This window comes from Neltuma alba, unplaced genomic scaffold, assembly GCF_004799145.2.
Source record: "Neltuma alba isolate B1F8T4 unplaced genomic scaffold, ASM479914v2 tig00012477_pilon, whole genome shotgun sequence".
Taxonomy (NCBI): Eukaryota; Viridiplantae; Streptophyta; class Magnoliopsida; order Fabales; family Fabaceae; genus Neltuma; species Neltuma alba.
The window spans coordinates 194,960-216,199 of NW_021636952.1; the positions used below are offsets into that span (position 1 = coordinate 194,960).

Consider the following 21,240-nt stretch of genomic DNA (forward strand, 5'->3'; position numbering starts at 1 on the left):
ACAATGACAGAAGTAGAACAGGGCTTGTCGACGGTGATGCTGTGGAATCACAACTCTGATGGCACGGTGGATGAGAAGAATGAGTTGAAGGTCGCTACCTCTGTCGAGCTTTGTTTTCAGCTCCCAGTTCTCCCCGCATTGAAGATGATGGGGACAGGGGAAGGTGAGATGGGATGATAATGATTGTGGTAAATAGTGAATGGAGGTAGTGTGCGGTGAATGGAATCCATGGGTTTGAAGGTGGTGAATGAAGAATGGTGTGGCCTGGAGGGGTGTGGCGTGGATGGGTGTGGCGTGTTCTCCTCTCCCTGCGGTCATATCTATATATATACACACGAAGGTGTATATTCTCAAGCCTTGCCGCTACTATTCCGTCCTTTTCTCCCTCCGGAAGGCGATGATGATGCAACCTTAAATTCAAACCTTGAATATCTCTCAAATTTTCTATAACAAAATCTAACATAATGTGATATGATATTTTTTTCAAAAAGATCAATCAGTTAAACTAAATCATAAAAAAATATGATATTTTTTGCCCCTTTTTAGTAATATTTTCATCCAATCACAATTAATCCAATTTAATCATAATAAATGCAATTAAGCCCAATTTAATTGATAAAAATCCCAAATAAGATATGAAAAATCAATATAAAATCAGGATTTATCAGGTGTGTAGGGGTAACTAGTTTGATGGACTATCCCCTTTTGTTGAAGAAAATTTCTCAGTTGACTGCTAATGAACTCTGTTCCGTTGTCACTTTTAGTTCTTTTCACAGTTACTGAGAAGTGTGTTAAAACATAAGCAACAAAATTCTTAATGTGAGTTTTAATTTCCTTTTTATGCTTCATCAAAAATATCCACGTTCCCCTTGAATAATCATCGACCAAAGTCAAGAAAAAATGAAAACCATGATGTGTGGGGTTCTTATATGGTCCCCACGCATTAGCATGAACAAGATCAAAACATTGAGCAGATTTAATGACACTAGAAGTAAAAGGAAATTTGGTCTGTTTAGACTGCAAACAGATATCACATGGTTCAAAAGTATTATTCAGATTAGGAGCATCAATACATATATGATCCAAATGTTTTATCACTGAAAGAGGAGCATGTCCTAATCTTTTATGCCATAACTGTGTATCACATTTTCTCAACAATCTTTTCTCATTTTGAACTACATTCACAACATCAAAAGTATTCATCACTTTCAGTACATATAGGCCTTTATACTCTCTACTAGTCATTTTCATCCTCCCATCCTGAAGGCCCTGCAGTACTTCGAATCAGGAAAGAAGGCAGCCATGCAATTTTGTTCCTTTGTGAATCTAGATATTTATATGAGATTAAATTCTAGTTGAGGTGTGTACAGAACATCATGTATGGTTATGTTTTTAGCAATAGTCACAGTTCCAATATGAGTAACAGGTAATCTATCTCCGTTTGGTATTTTAATTGATTTAATTGGACCACTATATATTTCATATTTATCAAACTCTAATTTGCCAGCCATGTGAGTGGTGGCACCAGAATCTAGTATCCAGTGTGTATAAGGTTTAATATCATATATGGGAGTAGTCAAACCTGTACCCATTAAAGCATAAATGGCGGGTTCTGTATCTTTCTTTAGTAACTCCAAAATCTTTTCATATTGTTCTTGTGTGAAGGTTGGTGCTACGGTAATGGCAACATGCCTGTGAGTGTCTATCTTCCTTGAGGGTTCATCTCCCCCTTGATTGAAGTCTCTTCCTTGTTTTCCTCTGTTCCCTTTGAAATTGGGCGAGTATCCAAAAATTTGGAAGCAATTCTCCCTCAGGTGCCCCCTTTTGTGGCAATACGTGCATTCAGGGATATTTTCTCCTTACCCTCGACCTCGTTTGTGTCCTCTCCCCCTTGCTGTCATAGCAAGTCCTTCGGTGGGGAGGCTCTTGTCGGCATAGGAGATGGACCTCTGTGTTTCATCCTATACGATCATGGCATACACCTTAATTACAGACAAAAGCAAATTCATGAGGAGTATTTGACAGCTTGCTTGTGCAAAAACATCGTTTAGGCCCATCAAGAACTAAAGTAACTTCTACTCTTGGATCGCATATGCGTACGCTTTGGCCATGCTGCAGGTACAAGATGGAATCACCACCAGAGCCACCTGTTCCACCCACAGCTCCTTCAGCTTTGAGAAATACACTAAGACTGAGTTCGGGCCTTGTCTAAGCAAGCTGATCTCCCTATACAGCACAAAAACCCGTGATCCACTCTTCTTGTCAAACCGTTCTTTAAGCTCGATCCAAATGCTATGTGCATTATGAAAGAAAACAATTCCACTCACCAGTTCTTTGGATATGGAATTAAGCAACCATGACAGCACGACAGCATTGCACCGCTCCCATTACAGCTACAGATGCTGTTCTTGGTCATCTTTCTTGTAGGTACCGTTGATGAAGCCTAATTTGCGCTTCCCTAAGAGAGCAATCCTCATTGCATAAGACCAGACAGTGTAGTTCTCTGTGCCCGTAAGAATGTAAGGAATTATCGTCATCCCTTGCGTGTCCGACAGGGAGAGGAACAACAGGTGTGAAACAAAATCCCTTAAGCGGCGATCTTCTCTTCCCCCATCGGATCTAGTTACGATGTCTATCTTGCATGATGGATGGGCTCGCAATGCTGGGCTTTCTTCGATAGCCCTAGATCTTAACCATCGGCTCTGATGCCATGTTGAAATGCAAGACCCTGACCGTTTGAGCCCAAGATGCACAGAAACAAAAGTCTGTATTGATTGAAGGGAAAAATTACACACACATGGATCCCAACAAGGCCCAATATTTATAGCAATGAAAAAAAAAACTGGGCCGGATCACCAGAAAATCGGTCCAAAGTCCAGTCTGGTTTAACAAGAAAACTGATCACCAAGTGAACCGGTAAGAAACCGGTTAAACCGGTCAACCACCCAGTTTGGGGGGTTGACCGGTTATATATTTTTCCCCTTAAACTGCCCAAAACGACGTCGTATCATTAAAAAAAAAATTTACAACGCTGTCGTTCAATCTACACTGGACCGATCAGTCAGATGCTCGGTTCCCCCATTCCCTCCTTCGTCTTGGCCTGGCAGATCACAGATCTGCAGATCCCTTCCCCCATTCCCATCGTCCTTCGTTTCGCTGAGTAACTGAGCTTGAGCGTGCGGCCATTCTCCCTTACAGCACCGTCGACTTGCCGTGGAGAGTGGAGACAGCGGTGTCGGTAGGTTGGTCGACTTGTGGTGGAGGTGGAGGCGTGGTGGTCTGGTGTCCGTATTTGGCATTTCCTTCTTCGTTGAGTTTGGTTCGATGGTTGACCAGTGTCCCTACACTGCCGATTTGCCGTAGAGAGTGGAGAAGCGATGCCGGTGGGTTGGTCTGCTCGTTGAGTTGTCGACTGGTATTTATTCACTAATTACTCTGCTCTCTCCTTTCGAGTTTCTAGCTTTGGTACTTCTGCCTTTCACCGAATATCTTTAGAACTAAAACAAATAAACAATGTTAGAAGTATTTTGACATGTTGGTTGATCTTAATGTTGTGGATCGACCAGTAGTTTTGCTTCTGCCATTGTATGGATTAATTTTTGCTTCTGCCATTCTATGGATTAATATGATTCTTTACGATGATTGGAAATATTTTGGCATGTTGGCTGATATTGATGTTGTGGTCGTGGACCAGTAGTTTGTATTTGACAATTCTAGTTCTGCCTTTCACCGAATGTTCCTAATTCTGGTTGTGCCTTTCACCGAATATTGATGTTGTGTTGGCTGATATTCTGGTTCTACCTTTCACCGAATATTGATTATGTTGGCTGATATTCTAGTTATGCCTTTTATTGAATATTGATGTTGTGTACTTGTGTTCCTAATTCTGGTTCTGCCTTTCATTGCATATTCCAAATTTGTGTTCTGAAGTGGTTCCTGAAAGGCTGAAGCTTGTGGCTCTATTGTTTGTGTTTGATCATTTTTATTAATTTTTGATTTGTTATTTAATAACAGTTATGGATATTCCAAACAATCAAAGTTCTGGAAATGAAAATGTCACTCAATCTTCCACTCCTAATACCGAAACCTCTTCTCCCACCGTGACTTCTTCATTGCGTGGTAAATCTGATCCTGCATAGGCACATGTTGCCTACAAAAAAGAGGGGACACGAACTATATATACATGTCTTTTTTTTGGTAATAATTATAGAGAAGGTGGGATAAACAGGATGAAACAACACCTTGCTGGTGTCACTGGTCAAATAGCTTCATGCAAAAAAGTTTCACATGATGTGCGTCATAGAATAATAGAGTCTTTGAAAGAATGTTCAAAGAAAAAGGCTGTTGAAAACATAGAAGAGGAACTAGAAGAAACCCATGTTGATTCTCCAATTACTATGAGTAGTGGGACGAAGAGGAGAGCTTCTGGGAGTTTGGACAATTACTTTGCTTCTAGGACAGCTCCTGATTCCTAACCAGGCATTAAAAGTGCATTAGCAACTAAAGAAGCAAAACATAATGTGAAAATGTTGATTGCTGAATGGGCCATTGTAAACTGTATTCCATTCAAGGCATTTGATTGCCCTTTATTTCAAAAAGTTGTAGATGGTATTGCTTCAATTGGGCCTGGGTTTAAAGCTCCTAGTGCTTATGATTTCAAAACTAATTTATTGAGTGATTGGAGAAAAGAATGTCAGTTACTCATTGAGAGCCATCGAGCTAAATGGAAAAACAATGATTGCACACTCATAGCTGATGGATGGACTGACATTAGACAACGGACTTTGATAAACTTTTTGGTGTATTCTACACATGGTATGGTATTTGTGAAGTCTGTTGATGCATCAGATTTAGTCAAAGATGCCAAAACTCTATTTACTCTATTCTGTGAAGTCATTGAGTGGGTTGGTCCTAAGAACATTGTCCATGTAGTGACTGACAATGCAGCCAATTATGTAGCATGTGGTAGGCTGATTAAGGAAAAGTATAAAAATATTTATTGTTCGCGTTATGCTGCTCATTGTTTGAATCTTGTATTGAAAGACTTTTCCAGCATGCCTCATGTGTCAGACCTTGCATCAAAAGCCTCAAAGATAACAATTTTTGCATACAACCATATGGTTTTCTTATCATGGTTGAGGAAAAGACTGAGTTGGAAAGAAATTATGCGTCCTGGTACCACAAGATTTGCTACTACATTTATTACGTTGCATAGTATATATATATGCACAAAAATGACTTGCAAGCTCTAGTTGTTGATAAGCATTTTGTGGATCACAAATTATCCAGGACTGAGGCAGGAAAAAATTTTAGTGCCCTCATATTAGATAATCGGTTTTGGAATGATTGTTATCAAGTTGTGAAGATTGTGTCGCCTCTCATAAAATTGTTGAGAATTGTGGATTTAGATGAGAAGCCTTCATTGCCTTATGTTTATGAAGGCATGCGAAGGGCAAAAGTGGCGATTAAAGAGATGTTTAAAAGGAACAAGGAGTTGTATAAGCCCTACACAAGCATCATTCAAGCTAGATGGGACAGGCATTTGAAGACTAATCTTCATGCAGCATCATATTTGTTGAATCCTGCAATCACATATGATCCAAACTGTCCTAGTAAGTCAAAGTTAATGATGACGTTGATTGATGTGGTGGCTTTCTAGTAATGAAACAAGCAATTACTTATCGTGAAGGCAAGGAATCTTTTAGTAGACCCTCATGTCAAAGAGCTGCACAAAAATTAGACCCTTGTAAGTGTTAATACTTTATAGTATATTCATAGTTATTTACTAATTCTTATACTATTGTATACTAAATGTATTTTATTATGTAGATGAATGGTGGACATATTATGGTTGTTCAATTCCAGAATTGCAGCGTGTTGCAATGCGTATTCTTAGTCAAACTTCTGCTTCTTTTGGTTGTGAGAGGAATTGGAGTTTGTTTAAAAGAATTCATACAAAAAGAAGAAATAGATTGGAACATAAGAGGTTGAATGATTTGGTGTTCACAAACTACAATATGCGATTGAAGCATAGGTAATCTTGAAAATAATGAATACTTTTAGTCTTTTATTTTAATTGATTTATGTTTAATTGAAGTTTTACTTGTCATTAAAGGAGTACATTGAAGAAGAAGAAAAGTTATGATCCAATTGACTATGAAAATATTGACATGGTGGACTTTTGGGTGGCTAAAGAAGATCCCACTCCAGAGTTTGATGATAGAGATGTGGCTACACTTGAAAGTGTCATTAACAATGAAAGCATTGCAAATTCAACAACTCTTGAGAGGGACAATGAAGGTTTATATATATAATTAACACTCTATTCTTAGATGAATATAGTTATCTGCATAATCATTAATATTACTTATTGTCTTACATAGGTGATGAAGATATGGATATTGCTGATCCTCCACCTTTGCATGATGATGTTGTCACTCCTACTGTTCCTTGTCCAACTGTTGATGTCTCAGTCCATGCCATTGCCAATGACCTTAATGATGATTTTGATTTTCCATAGCGATGAAGATATATAGTTTATTAATGTTTGCTTGGTACAATGAAATATTTAAACTATTTTTGTAATTTTTTATCTTTTTTCAACTAATTATTATTTATGAATTTTGTTCTATTTTAATGTTATGAATTAAATTATATTATTTTAATATGACCGGTCCGACCCCGGTCCGACCAGTGACCCTTGACCCACTGTCTCGACCGGTTTAGTCTCCGGTTCGGTTTTTTGTTCCTTGATTTATAGACATCCGGAAATACAAGGAAAGGCTAAGTAAGCCTAAGCACAGCGTTTTACTAACATCTACAAATACATATAGAAAATAAATTATCCTATTTTTCTACATATACTCCACTTATACATAAGTCGTGTATATTATACAGAATTTTAAAAACAAGTTACATTATTCATAACCTTTTAATGGTAGAATTTTTTTTTTAATATTTTCTATGTTTTAGGTTGATTGTGTAGATTGCAGGCTAGCCAGAAGATTAGAAGTTTGATGTGGATAAAAATTTGACAAGGCCTTGCAATACAATGCAATTTTAATGATCACATAGTGTTATCAATGATATGATATAATATCACGGGGTGACTTTAGTACATTGTTGGAGATTAATTCCATGAATAATATTCATTGCAATAAATATATATACATATATATATAGAGAGAGAGAGAGAGAGAGAGAGAACTTTTATACATTTATCAATAGTTTGTATTGGAGTCGCTGTATGAAAGAGGTGTATGTAATCAAGTCCTCAATGTCAACGGAATGGTTCTTTCATTGATCAACTTTTCATTGATACATTGATCTAGCTCACACAAATCTTTTCAAATCATGTGGAGAGTGTGCCTGTGTATGCGGACATGATCATATAATAATTAATTAAATTATTTGAGAGAAAATTAATTTGCTAATCATGGTAGTTTCACTTGATTTTTAATCAGATTATTGTAGTTTTTTTTCCTTTTTAGAGTTTTTATAGTTTTCTCAATCATTTGCTTTAGTCACTGTACTCATGATCTTTTAATTATGGTTGATGTCGATGCCGACTAGAAGACATATAAATTGTCACAAAATATAAAATAAAATGAGGTTTTTTCAGATATAATTGATAAAATACAATTTATTTATTTTCACAATAATAAAAAATTATTATGATCATAATAGTCTCTTTATATATATAATTCGTAATTTGATTGATTTTGATTTTATTTAGATCTAAGTGGCAAAATTAATCCAAATTCATGAAGTAATATCCACATTATTAGCTATTAATTTGTAGTTGTATATTATTTCTGTCATTATTTAATTATTCAATATCAAATAATCTTATATATATTAATAAATTTATTATTCTGATTATATGATTTTTTTACAAATGATCAAATTAATTCCTCTGGTATTAAACTATTAATTATTAAATGAATTTTTGGCGAAAAATAATTAAATGATTTGATGTTTCGCATAACACTTTAATAATAGATTATCTTACATTAAATTAGATGAGTAATTACTGAAAAATGCTATATCTTTTTTCATAAAATAAGATAATCATTCAATGATCAAGGCTTGTAGGTGTTAGACTTTTGTTGACAAAGTTTCATGAATTATGAGTTTGTCTTTCAGCCTTATTTGTTTTTTTGCAATCATTATTTGCTTTACTTTGATTCATTAATAATTTTCTGTACGATAGAAAATGACCCCTTTCACATTATATTGGTTCTAGACGTCTGACTAGGTGAACCCTTAAGTAAAGGTGTTCAATTTGTCTCGTCCCGGTTATCCCGTTTTGATCCCAGTGAGTTCAGGACTATCCCGTCCTGTCCCAAAATGTTTTTTTTAAAAATTATTTATTATTAGATTATTCAATTTACTTATTAATAATTATTATTTTTATAGTGATTTTTAGCACTTTAAATTGTAATATTATCTCAACAAAATCTCTTTCCTCAATAAAATATTTTATAAAGCTATATATAGTGTTTTTTTATGATATTTTTTTACAATATTGTTTTTACACCTTTTTTATACTATATAATTGAGCTTTCTACATAATTTTTTTTTTTTATAATGTTATTATCTTTAGAAGCTTGATAGAAAAATAAGCATTATAACATAAAAAATCATATAAAAAATTATAAGATTTTTTTTTAGAAAAAAAGGGGAAACGGGACCGGACATGGGACAAAAATCCTATCATGTTCCTGTTCACCAAGATAGAACCAGGACGGGACCGTGAATAGCCCTACCCTTAAGTATTGATAACATTTTATTAAAATTTAATCTAAGTTGTGGTCAAACAAAATTCAGATCTTTGCTAGAAAAGTTGTTCACATGTAGTACCGATAGTACAATATAATTGTCTTTAATAAGAAGATAATTGTGCTCATGAAAAAATCAAAGCCAATTGATTAGACCAGTAAACCAATCAACCAATCTCCTAAATCCTAATTAGTTTGACCAGAGAGTTTTGGATGGAATGACATGATAGAATTTCAACTTTTTCTTCCCTCAGTATGAGCTCAAAATAACGTGATTTTGATTAGAAAATATAACAATAATTTATTAACTCTAGTTTATTGGATTTTTTTGTAAACCATCATTAAATTTTTATAATCTTTGAATTAATAATTTATAATGTACACATCACACATACGGATTTGAAATCATTTTGTTAATGGACTTGAGAGTTGAGCCTACAAACAAAGATGTGATGTCTCTATATGTGGTGGATAACCAATCTGTAAGATATTGATCACATGTTGCCTTCACGTGATGTGAGAATTTACTTTGAACTATTCAGATATTTTTGTGAATCTTTCACACATCCTCATCAATTAAGCTATGAATGAAGACTAGATCCAATAAATCATAGATATAGAAAATTCGGTAGCTAAGGTAGAGATAACAGTACACATTTATCTATTTCTATTTTTGTTATAATTATTAATTATAATATTATTGTTTATAAATAAAATAAAAAATAATTTTATGTTCGAAATACTCGTATATAAATTTTTTTTGAAAAGATTGTGTCAGGCATTATCTTGAGCATGTTTTAAATATTTGATCCCCAAAGAACTGTTATTAACATATGTTTCATTCATATAAATCTTAATTTTGAAATAAAATATTAAAATTAAACCAGAGTAACAAATAACAATATCTACTTGAAAATATATATTAATGATAAGCTAGAAAATCTATATAACTTTTATGAAACACTTGAAAATTTTTATCGTGATAATAGTATATTATTACTATCTAATGGTTTATTAAAAAAAGTATTACTATTTCAATTAAAATACCCACCAAACCTTAATTTAAAAAAAATGAGATTCTTTTATATTTATTTTATATATATAATATAAAGTATTGTTCGAAAATAAGATGAAATTTTCTTGATATTAGAATCCAAATATATTGTCAAATCTTATTATATTGATCAAATGAAAAATTCAAAATAATCTATTCTTATCTTTGGCTCCTTTTGATAACACTAACCCCTCTTTAAACCATCTATATATAGTCTTCCATTCTTCCTCATATCACAAACACCCTTTGATATAATCTGATCTCTATGTCTTTTTTTTTTTTTTTCCTGATCAATCAATGGAGTTTCGTACACTACAAAAAAGGCTTTAGGTAACGACTTTCGATGGCGACAAAAAAATTCACCGCTAAAAGTAAGACTTTCAGCGACGACAAAAATGTCGCTGCTGAAACGTATACTTTCTACGGCGACTTTTTGTGTCGCCACTGAATAAAAGACCTTCGGTGGTGATGTCATCACTAAAGGATTCACTTTCAGCCGCGCCTTTTTAGGGTCACTGCTGAAAGTAGATTTTTACCAGTGACTATTAGTGTCAAATTTGACTTTCAATAATGACTTTCTAATGTCACGGCTGAAAGTATAATATAATACGATATATTTTATTTTACAATAATAATAAACAAATTCAATCCAGCTCAACAGCAAGAAGATTAGACACGAAAGGAGGTGGTCACGAGTTCGAACCTTGAAGAAGACACGTTTAAGGTGAAAATATTTGGGTGGTAACTTGGCGGGGAGGAGTGATGTCCCATGAGATGGGTGATGTGGCAATGACGTGGAGGTGGCTAGTGATGATGTGGCATCCGATCAGTGATGACGTGGTGACCGACAGCGATGAGGTGGAAGTGGCCGGTGATGACATAGCGTCGGTAAAGCCAATTTTTCTTAGGCATCACTTTCAGCGGTGACTTTTTTTGTTGCTGCTGAAAGTTTTCAACCACGGTTGCTACAGCAACAACTTTTCAACAGCAACTTTTTGTTACTACTGAAAGTCAATTTTTTTGTAGTGAATCCAACCAAACATGCCAATAGTGTTTGTAAGCAAAGGAAATGGAGCAGTGATTTCTATGAGAAAATCATCAATCTGAGTGAAAGAGAAAAAGAGAGGTTGAAGCTTCCATTTGAATTTGGAATTTAGAAAAGGGGGAAAATAGAGAGAGAAACATGTATGGAAAAAGAGTAGAAGGTGGAGAGATTAGAAAAAATGAATGGGAGGACGGAGGGAATTTTGAAATACGAAGTCCAAAATCCACCCAAAATTTAAAAAAAAAAAAAAAAGGAATGCATGGAGTCACACACAAACTGTTTATAAGTTGATACTGTTCATAGCACAATAATTTAAATGAGGAGCCACTTTGAAGATAAAAATAACTTATTTTGTCTTTGATTTTTATTTGATATTTTAAATTGATTGATTAATGATTGATTGATTATTAATATTTTAAGTTGATTGATTGATATAAAAATCATTCAAGCTGGTTCCATAATATGGCTCCTGTCACGTTTTGCTGTTTAACTGAATAGTACCAGCTCATATTGGGCTCTGTGTAAGATTAAATTGTTTTCTTTTTCCTCTATTTCCTTTCAATTTCAAAATTAAAATTCAAAATACTTATCTTTTCCATTTGAGTATTTTCCATTTCGTTCAAACTTCTCATCTTTACTTTTTCGGCTGAAACCTCTTTCTCTATGGCCATATATCTCCAAATCAGTTAGTGGGTCTTCAACTTCATCTCCATCCACCTCACCAACTTCTAAAAGTTGTCAATCCTCTCTGAATCTTTTCCCCAGACATAGCCCCGTGCCTTTCCATATATGATTCTCTCTTGCTTGACACTAACGTCGGTGGTTCTGCTGGTGTGAGTTGCTGAGCATAACAGAGCAGAGATATACTTCCTTCTCCTCCTTAACATCCGCTCGCCGTTCTCAATATATACCACAGAATAGATCACAGCCTCTTAGCAAATAAATTATTCAATAACTTATTTCATATTATTCGATTTTCAGGCTATTATATAACCAAGAGTACCATCAATGGCGGAAATTACAGTATCAGCTTCTTCAGCAACACTTGCTTTTATTCCCCGCTGGCTGAAGTCTAAAGTCAGGGGCCGAAGAGACAGAGTCTCCGAGAGTGCTGAACAAATGGTGGAGCAGCAGTCACCAGTTTTCTTATTCACCAACAACTTGGAACAACAACACGTATGTGTCATTCTTTACTACTCTTTCTTCAACTGTGAAGCCTTTTCTTATTATTTTCTTTACTTTCTTTTTGCTTACAATTTTTGAGGTTGCTTCTGTTTATATCATTCCTCTATTATTACACTTCTTTAGTCTTATTTCGTTTCCCTTTCAAAGACACTTGTCAGATTGCAAGTATGCGTCCTGTGCTTTTCATCCGTGATGGCTTTTCTTGATTTCTACATTCCCTTTAATTTGATCGCACCTTCTAAGATTTGCTTGTGTGTAACCCATTGTAGCCTCCCCCCCCCCTTTTACCTTTTCTTTAGCCTTGTCTGATTTTAGTTATAGACAATTTTATGAGAATACAAATCTGTTGTTATCAATAACATAATTTAGATTTTCACAAAAATTATCTTAACGGGTAAAGAATCTAAAATAAAAATAATCTCTTGTTAATTTTTTGAAAAAATAATTTTTCTATTCAAAAATTATTATTTCAAAATTTTAAATTTGCATCGTTGAAAGCGTATTTGATATTCGAGATGTAACTCAAAGTCCTTATCTTTGTTTGACCTTTATCCAAATAGGTTGGAATTGAGAAGTTTAGAGATAAAAATTAGTTTTTGAAACTAGATCTTAAAATGAAAAAATTGTCAATTTATTATTAAAAAAACCATCAAATAGTTAAGGTTTGACGGTTATTTATATAAAAAAAAATTCAAATTTTGTTCTCAATTATTTGATGATAACTGTCAGTAGTTAGCCAATTTTTTTATAAAAAATAAAAAATTAAACCCGTTTAATGGTTATTTATTTAAGGAAAAATTATTCCCATTAGGCCTCTCTCTCTCTAATTTTCCCTTTATTTAATATTTTGTGGATAAACTTGATGGTCAGAATGACAACTGTCAGTCAAATATCCTCCCAACTTCCGCCTCAACCTATATGCCCTGTTTTCCTATTCAACCGTCAAGCTTTACGCGGCAAAACAGCCCATTTTTATAATAGGGGATTCTTTACATATATATATATATATATATATATATATATCACTTGTATAATTCAAGTTTGCATTCTAAATCAAACTTCAAAGGTGGAAGATGAGCTGGCTATAGACATCAAAGAAAGGATTCAAGATTGCGGAGATGGTCTTTCGTCACCAGACTGTTGTATCTATCGAGTGCCCATTGTGCTCCGTCATCTTAAAGAAAAGGCTTACACTCCAAAAGTTGTTTCGATTGGCCCCTTCCATTACCGTAATGAGAGGCTGCAGGACATGGAAAGGCATAAAAAAATATTTTTCAAAAGATTTGCTCAAAGGGCTATGTCAAGCTTGGATGATTTGGTTCGCTGTGTGAAACATTTAGAACCAAAAGTCCGTGCTTCTTATTCAGAAACCCTTAACTTTAGTGAAGAAGAACTTGTGAAATTGATATTAATGGATGCTGGTTTCATCATTGAACTCTTCATCATGGCCTATAAGAGGGATCATGGCAACGATGCTATATTGACGCAGCTCTGGTTAGTAAGTTCTATATCCCAGGATTTGTGTTTACTTGAGAATCAACTTCCATTCTTTGTTATTGAAGAGCTATTCAATAGAGCTTTTCCTGATGAGCGTCGGGGTAACCTCCCTTCATTTCGTAAGCTCACGTATAAGTATTTTGAGCATTATCATGGAACAAAAGTAATGCCAAATATTGATGTTAAGGTAAAGCATTTTACAGATCTTCTTAGATCATTATACTTACAAGGAGAAATGTCTGCACAGCAATTAATATCAGTGGATGGAAGTCATCGTCTTTTATACAATGCAAATGCATTACAAGAAGCAGGGATAAAGTTGAAGGCTAGTGAGAGCAAATGCTTATTAGACATGAAATTTTCAGGACATATTCTTGAAATTCCACAATTTCTGGTGGATGATAACACTGAACTTGTGTTTCGCAATATGATAGCATTAGAAGAGTGTCATTATCCTTGTGCTGCTTACATTACTGACTATGCTCTTGTATTGGATTGTCTAATAGACACACAAAAAGATGTGGATCTCCTTATCCACAAGAAAATAGTCAGCAATCATGTAGGGGGTACGAATAATGTTGCTTTATTATTTAATGGTCTTTTGGGAAATGTCAATCAGTTGACTTTCAATTCTAAATACTTTGATATTTGCCAAAAGTTGAATGCGTATTGTCAAGATCCTTGGCATGAGCTGTGGGCAACTCTAAGACATGATTATTGCCGTACACCTTGGCAAACTGTTGCTTCTATTGCTGCAATTATACTCATCTTTCTCACAGTTGTTCAAACCATAATTTCTATCCTCCAAGTTGTGAAGTAAATTTCCGGCTTTGTATGTATGATGTTGGGATTTGATTATTGTGTCCTCTGACTTTGTTTCCAATAATTAACTAGTGAAACAATGTCTTGTACCAGGTCTTGTTGACAATAGATCGCACCTTGTGGCCATAGAAAAGTAGTTCTGCTCCTTGTAGCCACAGAAAAGCTCTTCTAAAAGTTATTATATATATATATATATATATATATATGTCCTCTTCTATTCTTTCGATTTTTGTAGCCATCAAATTAAATTAATCCAATCGGTTATCCATATTAGAAGTAAGTTTCCATGTAGGGGATACAGGAGGTGATTCATATATACATGCTTATGGCCATTCCCCCCACCTTTTGGCAGCTTTAAAAATGCACATACTTGACAATGATACAAGAAAGGTGTATATTAAAGCTTCATTTGAATATTTATGTTTGCAATAAGAATGAGAATTTATATTGCTGATTGCTTTATCAATCAAACGTGATAGATGGAAGATGACCTGACCAATGATGTCAAAGCAATGATTCAAGATATACAGAAGAAGATATTCTGTTAATACCAATATGAAATTTGTAGGTCATGTTCTTGAGATCCCACATATTATAGTTATATATGATGGAAGATAAAACCGAAATTTTGTTTGGTAATATGACGACTCTACAACAATGTCATTATTCTTTTGATTTTAAAGTTGAAAAGCTTATATTTAATTTAATTTTATTGTTAATAATGTAATTTTTTTATGTTATTAAAGGAAACTTAATTTGTACCCTAAATGTAAAACTTTTAATTTTTAATTTCTTAAAACAATAAATATATATAATTAAAAGATGTGTGTGTATTGCTCATCACTACTAAAGGGAGCACATTCCATGCTCCTCGCAATTTGGACCCTCCAAATCGATTTCAGATGGTTCAGATTAAATTTAAATTTTTTAATATATTTTAATCAACATTTTGTTTTAATAGATACATAATTTAAAATAAATATAATATCATAACTAACATATGTTTAAAAAATAAATTTATCATTGAAAAAATTGTATATTGAAAATTTTAAATTTAAACCACCCATATTAGATTTTGGATGGTTTAGATTGTATTAGAGTGATGAGCACATAATGCTTATCGTTGTGATGAGCATTGAATGAAGACCCAACTACCGAATACTCTATTAGGCTACAGGCCGGCAATTCAAGTTTTAAAACAGTAAATTAAGAATTAAGGAGATTGATGCACGTACAATTATTTTTATTTTCTTCAGCAATAAGACGTACAAGTTTTATTAATTAAGCTTCGTAAACATAGAAAATTGAAGAAAAATTATTATTTTTCATATATTTGGTATAAAATTATTATCAGATGTTTTAGGGAAATTAACTTTCTTTTTTTCAAATTATTGTGAATTTTGACCTCAACACCTGAAGAAAAAGGAAGTGAAAAGGGAAGTGCTGTGTCTCTCACTTCCAGTTGGTAGTATCATCTTGGAGGAAGGAAAGTAACCAACTTTCCAGCCCAGAAAACAAACCCAGAGCAGAGAGGGCAAACAACCAGCAACAAGATAAACCGTTTAATTAAAAAGAACAATGCAAACCAAAAGCTCCAAGAAGATCTTCTAACTATCTACTCGTACACCGTGAAGTTCAAAGAACCTTCAAGAGAGAACTTGGAAGGAAGAGCTCTCTTTTTTCATCTCACCTTTTCCTCTGATTTCTCAAAGAATTTGATAAACAAGTATCAATGTGGTGGGCTTGGCTGACATGTAAGCCTTGTTTGTTTCTTTTCTTTTGTTTTTTTTATAATGTTTTTAGAATAGTTTTATAGAACAGTTTTTAGAAACAAGTTTTGAGAATTAAAAAAGAAATGCTTGGATAATTGTTCTAAAAAAATTGTATTTGAAAACAAAAAGTACATATAAAATCGAAGAGAGTGTACAATAATTAATCGCAGTATATCTACTAATATAAGAAACTTTTCTTTTATTTCACTTTCATGCATATTACATTGGTCTTTTCCCATTCTGTGCTACACTTGATTATGATTGTTATTGATGCTAGAATCAATCACATTAATCTCTTTTTTGTACACAAAATTTTTGGCAACTAGAATATAAATACAGAAATTCACAGCACTCAAACCAGCCAAAACCCAATAAAAAGAGTCAAGGTGTGCCCTATTCAAGTTGCTCCCTGCGAGCCATTTCTCACCAGCTTTTGAGCTAATATCTTGAACAACAGTTATAACAACATTACTAGCTAGGGTTCCAAATCCAAACAAGCTTATATATGCTGCAGCTCCAAGACTTTTCATCGTCGCTGCCACTTCATCATAGAACAATTGTTGGAAACCTACAATGGCTAGTGCATTAGAAATGCCAAAGATAGAATACTGAGGAAGCATCCACCATATGCTCATTGGTAATGTTGCTTTGGGATTGTCAAGAAGATTATTCTCTCTAGCAACACCAACCCTTTTGGATTCTAGTAAAGCTGCAACAATCATGTTGATTATAGACACGAACAAACCTAATCCAATTCTCTGTAACACTGTGATACCAGATGGATGTCCTGTGAGTTTTCGAGCAAAGGGTACGAACACTCTATCGTAGATGGGTACTGTGATGAGGATGACGACAGAGACGATGCTTTGAAGTGACGCAGGAGGAATATTAAAGTGTGGTCCGATGGAACGAACCATTGTCTCACCTTGCTTGACTATGAATGTATAGAGTTGCGCTTGCACAACAAAGAACATTAAACAACTCAGCCATACAGGGACTAGGCGAAGAACTAGCTTTACTTCTTGAACTTGACTCACAGTGCATAATCTCCAAGGGTTTCTAGTGTTGCTTGAGGCATCCAAGTCATCAATGATCATTGCCCTGTCCAAAAAACTGCAAGTTGAACACAATAATTCTTAATCCACAATCTGATGAAGGGTTTGGAAAAGTGGTATGATCCATTTTTAATTTATATATAGCTCGACTATTTGTATCTTATATTACCTCTGATCTTAAGCTAGATAAATAATTTACAAATATAAAAAAATTACTTAAATTAACTATTTTTTATAAATGAGTATTATTTTTTTAAAAATACTCTTACTAATTAGGTATATTGGAACAATCATTTGATGAAAACCTTTTAATATATATAATCACCATAGGGATTACTTTAGGCAAAAATGGTTAGATATATGATATAAAATATATTGAGGTCTTATAATTGAATCAAATTGAATCTTTAACTAATTCTTATATTTACAATCGAATATGTGTTATATAAAATCAGAGGCAGTAGTAATTCATCATTTTTAGTATGTGCCGTTATGTTATACTATGTAAGCTTGCTTGAGAGTTTGTAAGTAATGTTTATTATGTTAAATTCTTTTTTATATAAAAAGAAAAAAAGTGTTGAGAGCTTTTGAGAGAAATGAGAACTGAGAAGCACCTGAATTGATGAGCATGAGCTAAAGAAGGGGGCTTTGGTTGAGTTGGGAGATGGGATGTGTTATGATTCTCGTCCGCTCCAAACCAATAAATGTGAGGATCACGCGTCGTTCCCACGCGCCTCTTTCGAATTGCAGCCACAAAAACTTGGGCCATGCTTGTGAATGGGCTGCCCGTTGGCCCTTCTTTCCGGTACCGTCTTATTCCCACCAAGAACAATACTAATGCTAACCCCACCGCTCCAGTCACAACGCAAAGGCCCGCGGCCCATCCAACATCTTCCTATTTATCCACATAATATATAGTTGTTCACAAAAATATCTTTAATGCGTGCATCAAGTATAGAACCAGTTTTAATATTCATCACAGTTATGAGTATCATGATACTCATCAAATTTTAACTATTCAAATTTAATATGAACAATAAAGATTTAATTTTTTCATATCTTTGTTTTTAAAAGAACTTTTTTTTTTGTCAATAGGCAGATAATTCAAAATAAATGTAATCTTTTAACTATAAGTTTTTTTTTAAAAAAAATAATGTTTTCTTTAAAAACTATTAGTTAAAAATTTTAAATTAAATTTAGACCACAAAACTGGTTCCCATTAAGTATGTATAAGATGCGCTTCAAGTATTATAAATGGTGCAATTTCTTATAAACTTTATATTATACATAGTTTATTAGATTATACGTATCTTTAATTTATTGATGTTTTTTCCTTTTTGGAAAAAAATGGTTTGGTGAGATATACCAAACTTTTTCTAAAACATTTTTTTGGCCAACAAAAAATTTGGAAGAATCACTGCCACGTCTCAAGAAAGGAATACAATTACTAAAAAGTCTTAATCACAAGTGAGCATCATAAACTTGTTATCATTTTCTGCACTGAAACTTGTTATTACATATAGCTTAATTATTGTAAAACTTTTTAGTTTTACATTCCTTTCTTAATGCCTTACAATAATTATCACAATTAATAAGTAATAAAGTTTAAAAAAAGTAAAAAAAAAATTTCATTAAAAAAAGTCTGAAATCACTAAAAAAAGTTTGAAATCACTAAATTTGTAAATTCTGTGTTGTTAAAATCTATTAAAATGTTACCAAATCTTATTTGAAATTTGACAATTTCAAACTTCTTTTTATGGGATCCCTCTAAATGAAAAAACTGAGAAAATAGTGAGGCTAATTAATGAACTGATCAAGGACATAAATTAATTACCTCAATATATATTACAAGGCAAGAAGCTAAACCTCCAGCCACTAATCCCAGATACCAAAAGTTGAAGAATGAGCTCTTGGCAATTTTTTCTTCCGGCGAGTTATCGTCGAACTGATTTGCGGCGAAAGTCTGCACACACGGCTTGTGGCCACCGTCTCCGATGGACAGTATATAAAGGCCAACGAAAAATAAAGTCGAATTATTCTTCAGTACTGAGGCTGACAGGGTCAACCATATCATGCCCTACAATTTTTATACAACATGAAAAAAATTTCCCATCAAACGTAGCAAACAAAACTAGCCCGGTTAATTGCAACTACACACACAAATTCAATATATATATATACACACACACACTCCCTCTTATCTATAATATAAGAAGTTTGTTAGAAAGAAATTTTGGCCCAAAATATAAAAACTTGATAAAGTAATTAATAATAATTTTTTATTGATAATACTTGTCGCAAAGAAGAGAGAGTTTTAAAGTTTGACCTATAAATAGAAATGAAAGATAATTGTTTTTTTTATTTAGGGCTTTTTTTTTTTTTTGAAAACAAATTATAACTCCAACTCCAAATAAGATCAGCCACTTCAAGGTTCATTCACCCTAGTGAATTTGGTCAACATGTGGGACCCACAATATAACATATGCAAAATTCACGTGATGCCCAGTTCCCAAGCATCACAGTACTGGCTTCAACTCGCCGAGAACCCAGCGGCGAAATACATCCAAAAACCAAATCGCAGCCAAGAAGAAGAAGAGGAAGAGGAAAAGTACAGGTAAGAGCAGAAAAATGGGACACATACCAGGAGGTAGATGACGGAGGAGGCGACGATGGTGTTGAAACGACCGAGATATGAGTCGGCGATGAAGCCACCGAGCAGAGGGAACAGAGCCGAAACGCCGATGAAAGTGTTGACGTTTTTGGACGCCGTGGCATTGGGCTCTTGAAGAACTCTCGTCAGGTACTGAATCAAATTCCCCGTCAAACCATAGTACGCGAACCTATCTGTGAACTCCACACCTGCCAACACATTATATATACACATCACAATCACACAGTTAGCGAATCTAACCTAATCTTGCTCGTAAATTCCGGCCACCGAATTTGGATCCTGATGAAGTCGTTGTCTCCGAGAGAGAAGAATATAATACATGTGTGTGTGTGAGAGAGAGAGTTGGAAATGAGAGACGTACACATGATGAAGATGGCGGCGTGCCAGCCACCCTTAGAGGTGGAAGGTTGGTTGCGGTGGAGGGCATCCCCGTTGCCGTTTTCAGCCATGGAAGACGGAGGCGGTGGAGGAGTCAGTGAGAGAGAGAGAGAGAGATGATCTGAAGCGAAGGTGTGTGTGTTTGGAATTAATGCGCTTGGGTGTTTATATGCAGAGATGCGTGATTGTGTGGAAGTGAGAGAATGCGACTGCAAGGCTAATAATGGCGGAAATATTAAAAAAAAAAAAAGGAAAAATAGTACTCGTATTAAACAAGTAAGACAAAAAATTAAGATTTTATATTTTGAATCAAAATAAATTTTTTAACTGGATCCCAATATTTGGGATTGGGGAGGTAATAATTTTTATTATTTTTTCAATGTATGGATCTAAATGTATAAGCAAAGTTAGAAATATTTTCATTTTTGGATAGAGTTAATAGTTTAATCATCTCTTTTTATTTATGCTTACAAAAGATAGGTTATTACTGGTTCAAAATATAAATCCAATTTGATAATATTTAAAATATTTAATATCTTATGCACAATTCAATATGATAAGTAATTAATTTATTGTAATTAATGTAATAGTGACTTTTGACACAGGTAGATTTGAAAAGTATTATTAGTTTTTAAGGTAAAACTGCATTAAACACCATAATGTTATTTTCTAGTTGCAATGTTGCATACACCTTCTAATTTTATTTATGATGCATTCAGCATCATTTTTTTTTAGTGTTTCCAATATCTTAAATCATAAATAATACTTCTCCGGTCCTTAATATAGGACCCAATTCTTAAGTTAATTTTGGTCCTAAATATAAGACTCATTTCTCATATTTATCAATTTTCTCTAAATTACCCTTATAGATACTCCCTCAACCATAATCAAATAGAAGAGGGAGAGGGGTATTAAAAAAAATGATTATGGTGTTTTAAGAAAAATGTGTCACTTTTCTTATAATTAACTAACTTACCTAAT

General features: G+C 33.8%; 2 protein-coding genes across 2 annotated transcripts; one reads left to right on the top strand and one right to left on the bottom strand.

The window, feature by feature from the left end:
* Positions 1-11,476: 11,476 nt before the first annotated feature.
* Positions 11,477-14,832, top strand: LOC114727486 (UPF0481 protein At3g47200-like). Its single transcript, XM_028914187.1, has 3 exons — positions 11,477-11,712; positions 11,861-12,055; positions 13,131-14,832. The coding sequence occupies exons 2-3, from the start codon at positions 11,888-11,890 to the stop codon at positions 14,379-14,381; spliced, it is 1,419 nt and encodes a 472-aa protein (XP_028770020.1). The 5' UTR covers positions 11,477-11,712; positions 11,861-11,887; the 3' UTR covers positions 14,382-14,832.
* Positions 14,833-16,400: 1,568 nt separating this feature from the next.
* On the bottom strand, positions 16,401-20,330 carry LOC114727471 (protein NRT1/ PTR FAMILY 5.4-like). The gene is made up of 5 exons (XM_028914175.1): positions 20,243-20,330; positions 19,852-20,069; positions 19,045-19,287; positions 17,825-18,105; positions 16,401-17,268 (listed from the first exon to the last, which is right to left on the bottom strand). The coding sequence occupies exons 1-5, from the start codon at positions 20,328-20,330 to the stop codon at positions 16,401-16,403; spliced, it is 1,698 nt and encodes a 565-aa protein (XP_028770008.1).
* Between the last annotated feature and the right edge of the window lie 910 nt (positions 20,331-21,240).

Bases quoted from the DNA above. Each gene is read 5' to 3' on its own strand.
- LOC114727471 (XM_028914175.1), bottom strand. From the start codon at position 20,330: ATGGCTGAAAACGGCAACGGGGATGCCCTCCACCGCAACCAACCTTCC. The intron at 20,070-20,242 runs GTACGTCTCTCA...ATGTGTTGGCAG, and splicing joins CGCCGCCATCTTCATCATGT to GTGTGGAGTTCACAGATAGG. The intron at 18,106-19,044 runs GTAATTAATTTA...GTGGATAAATAG, and splicing joins GCCTTGTAATATATATTGAG to GAAGATGTTGGATGGGCCGC.
- LOC114727486 (XM_028914187.1), top strand. From the start codon at position 11,888: ATGGCGGAAATTACAGTATCAGCTTCTTCAGCAACACTTGCTTTTATT. The intron at 12,056-13,130 runs GTATGTGTCATT...CAAACTTCAAAG, and splicing joins ACAACTTGGAACAACAACAC to GTGGAAGATGAGCTGGCTAT.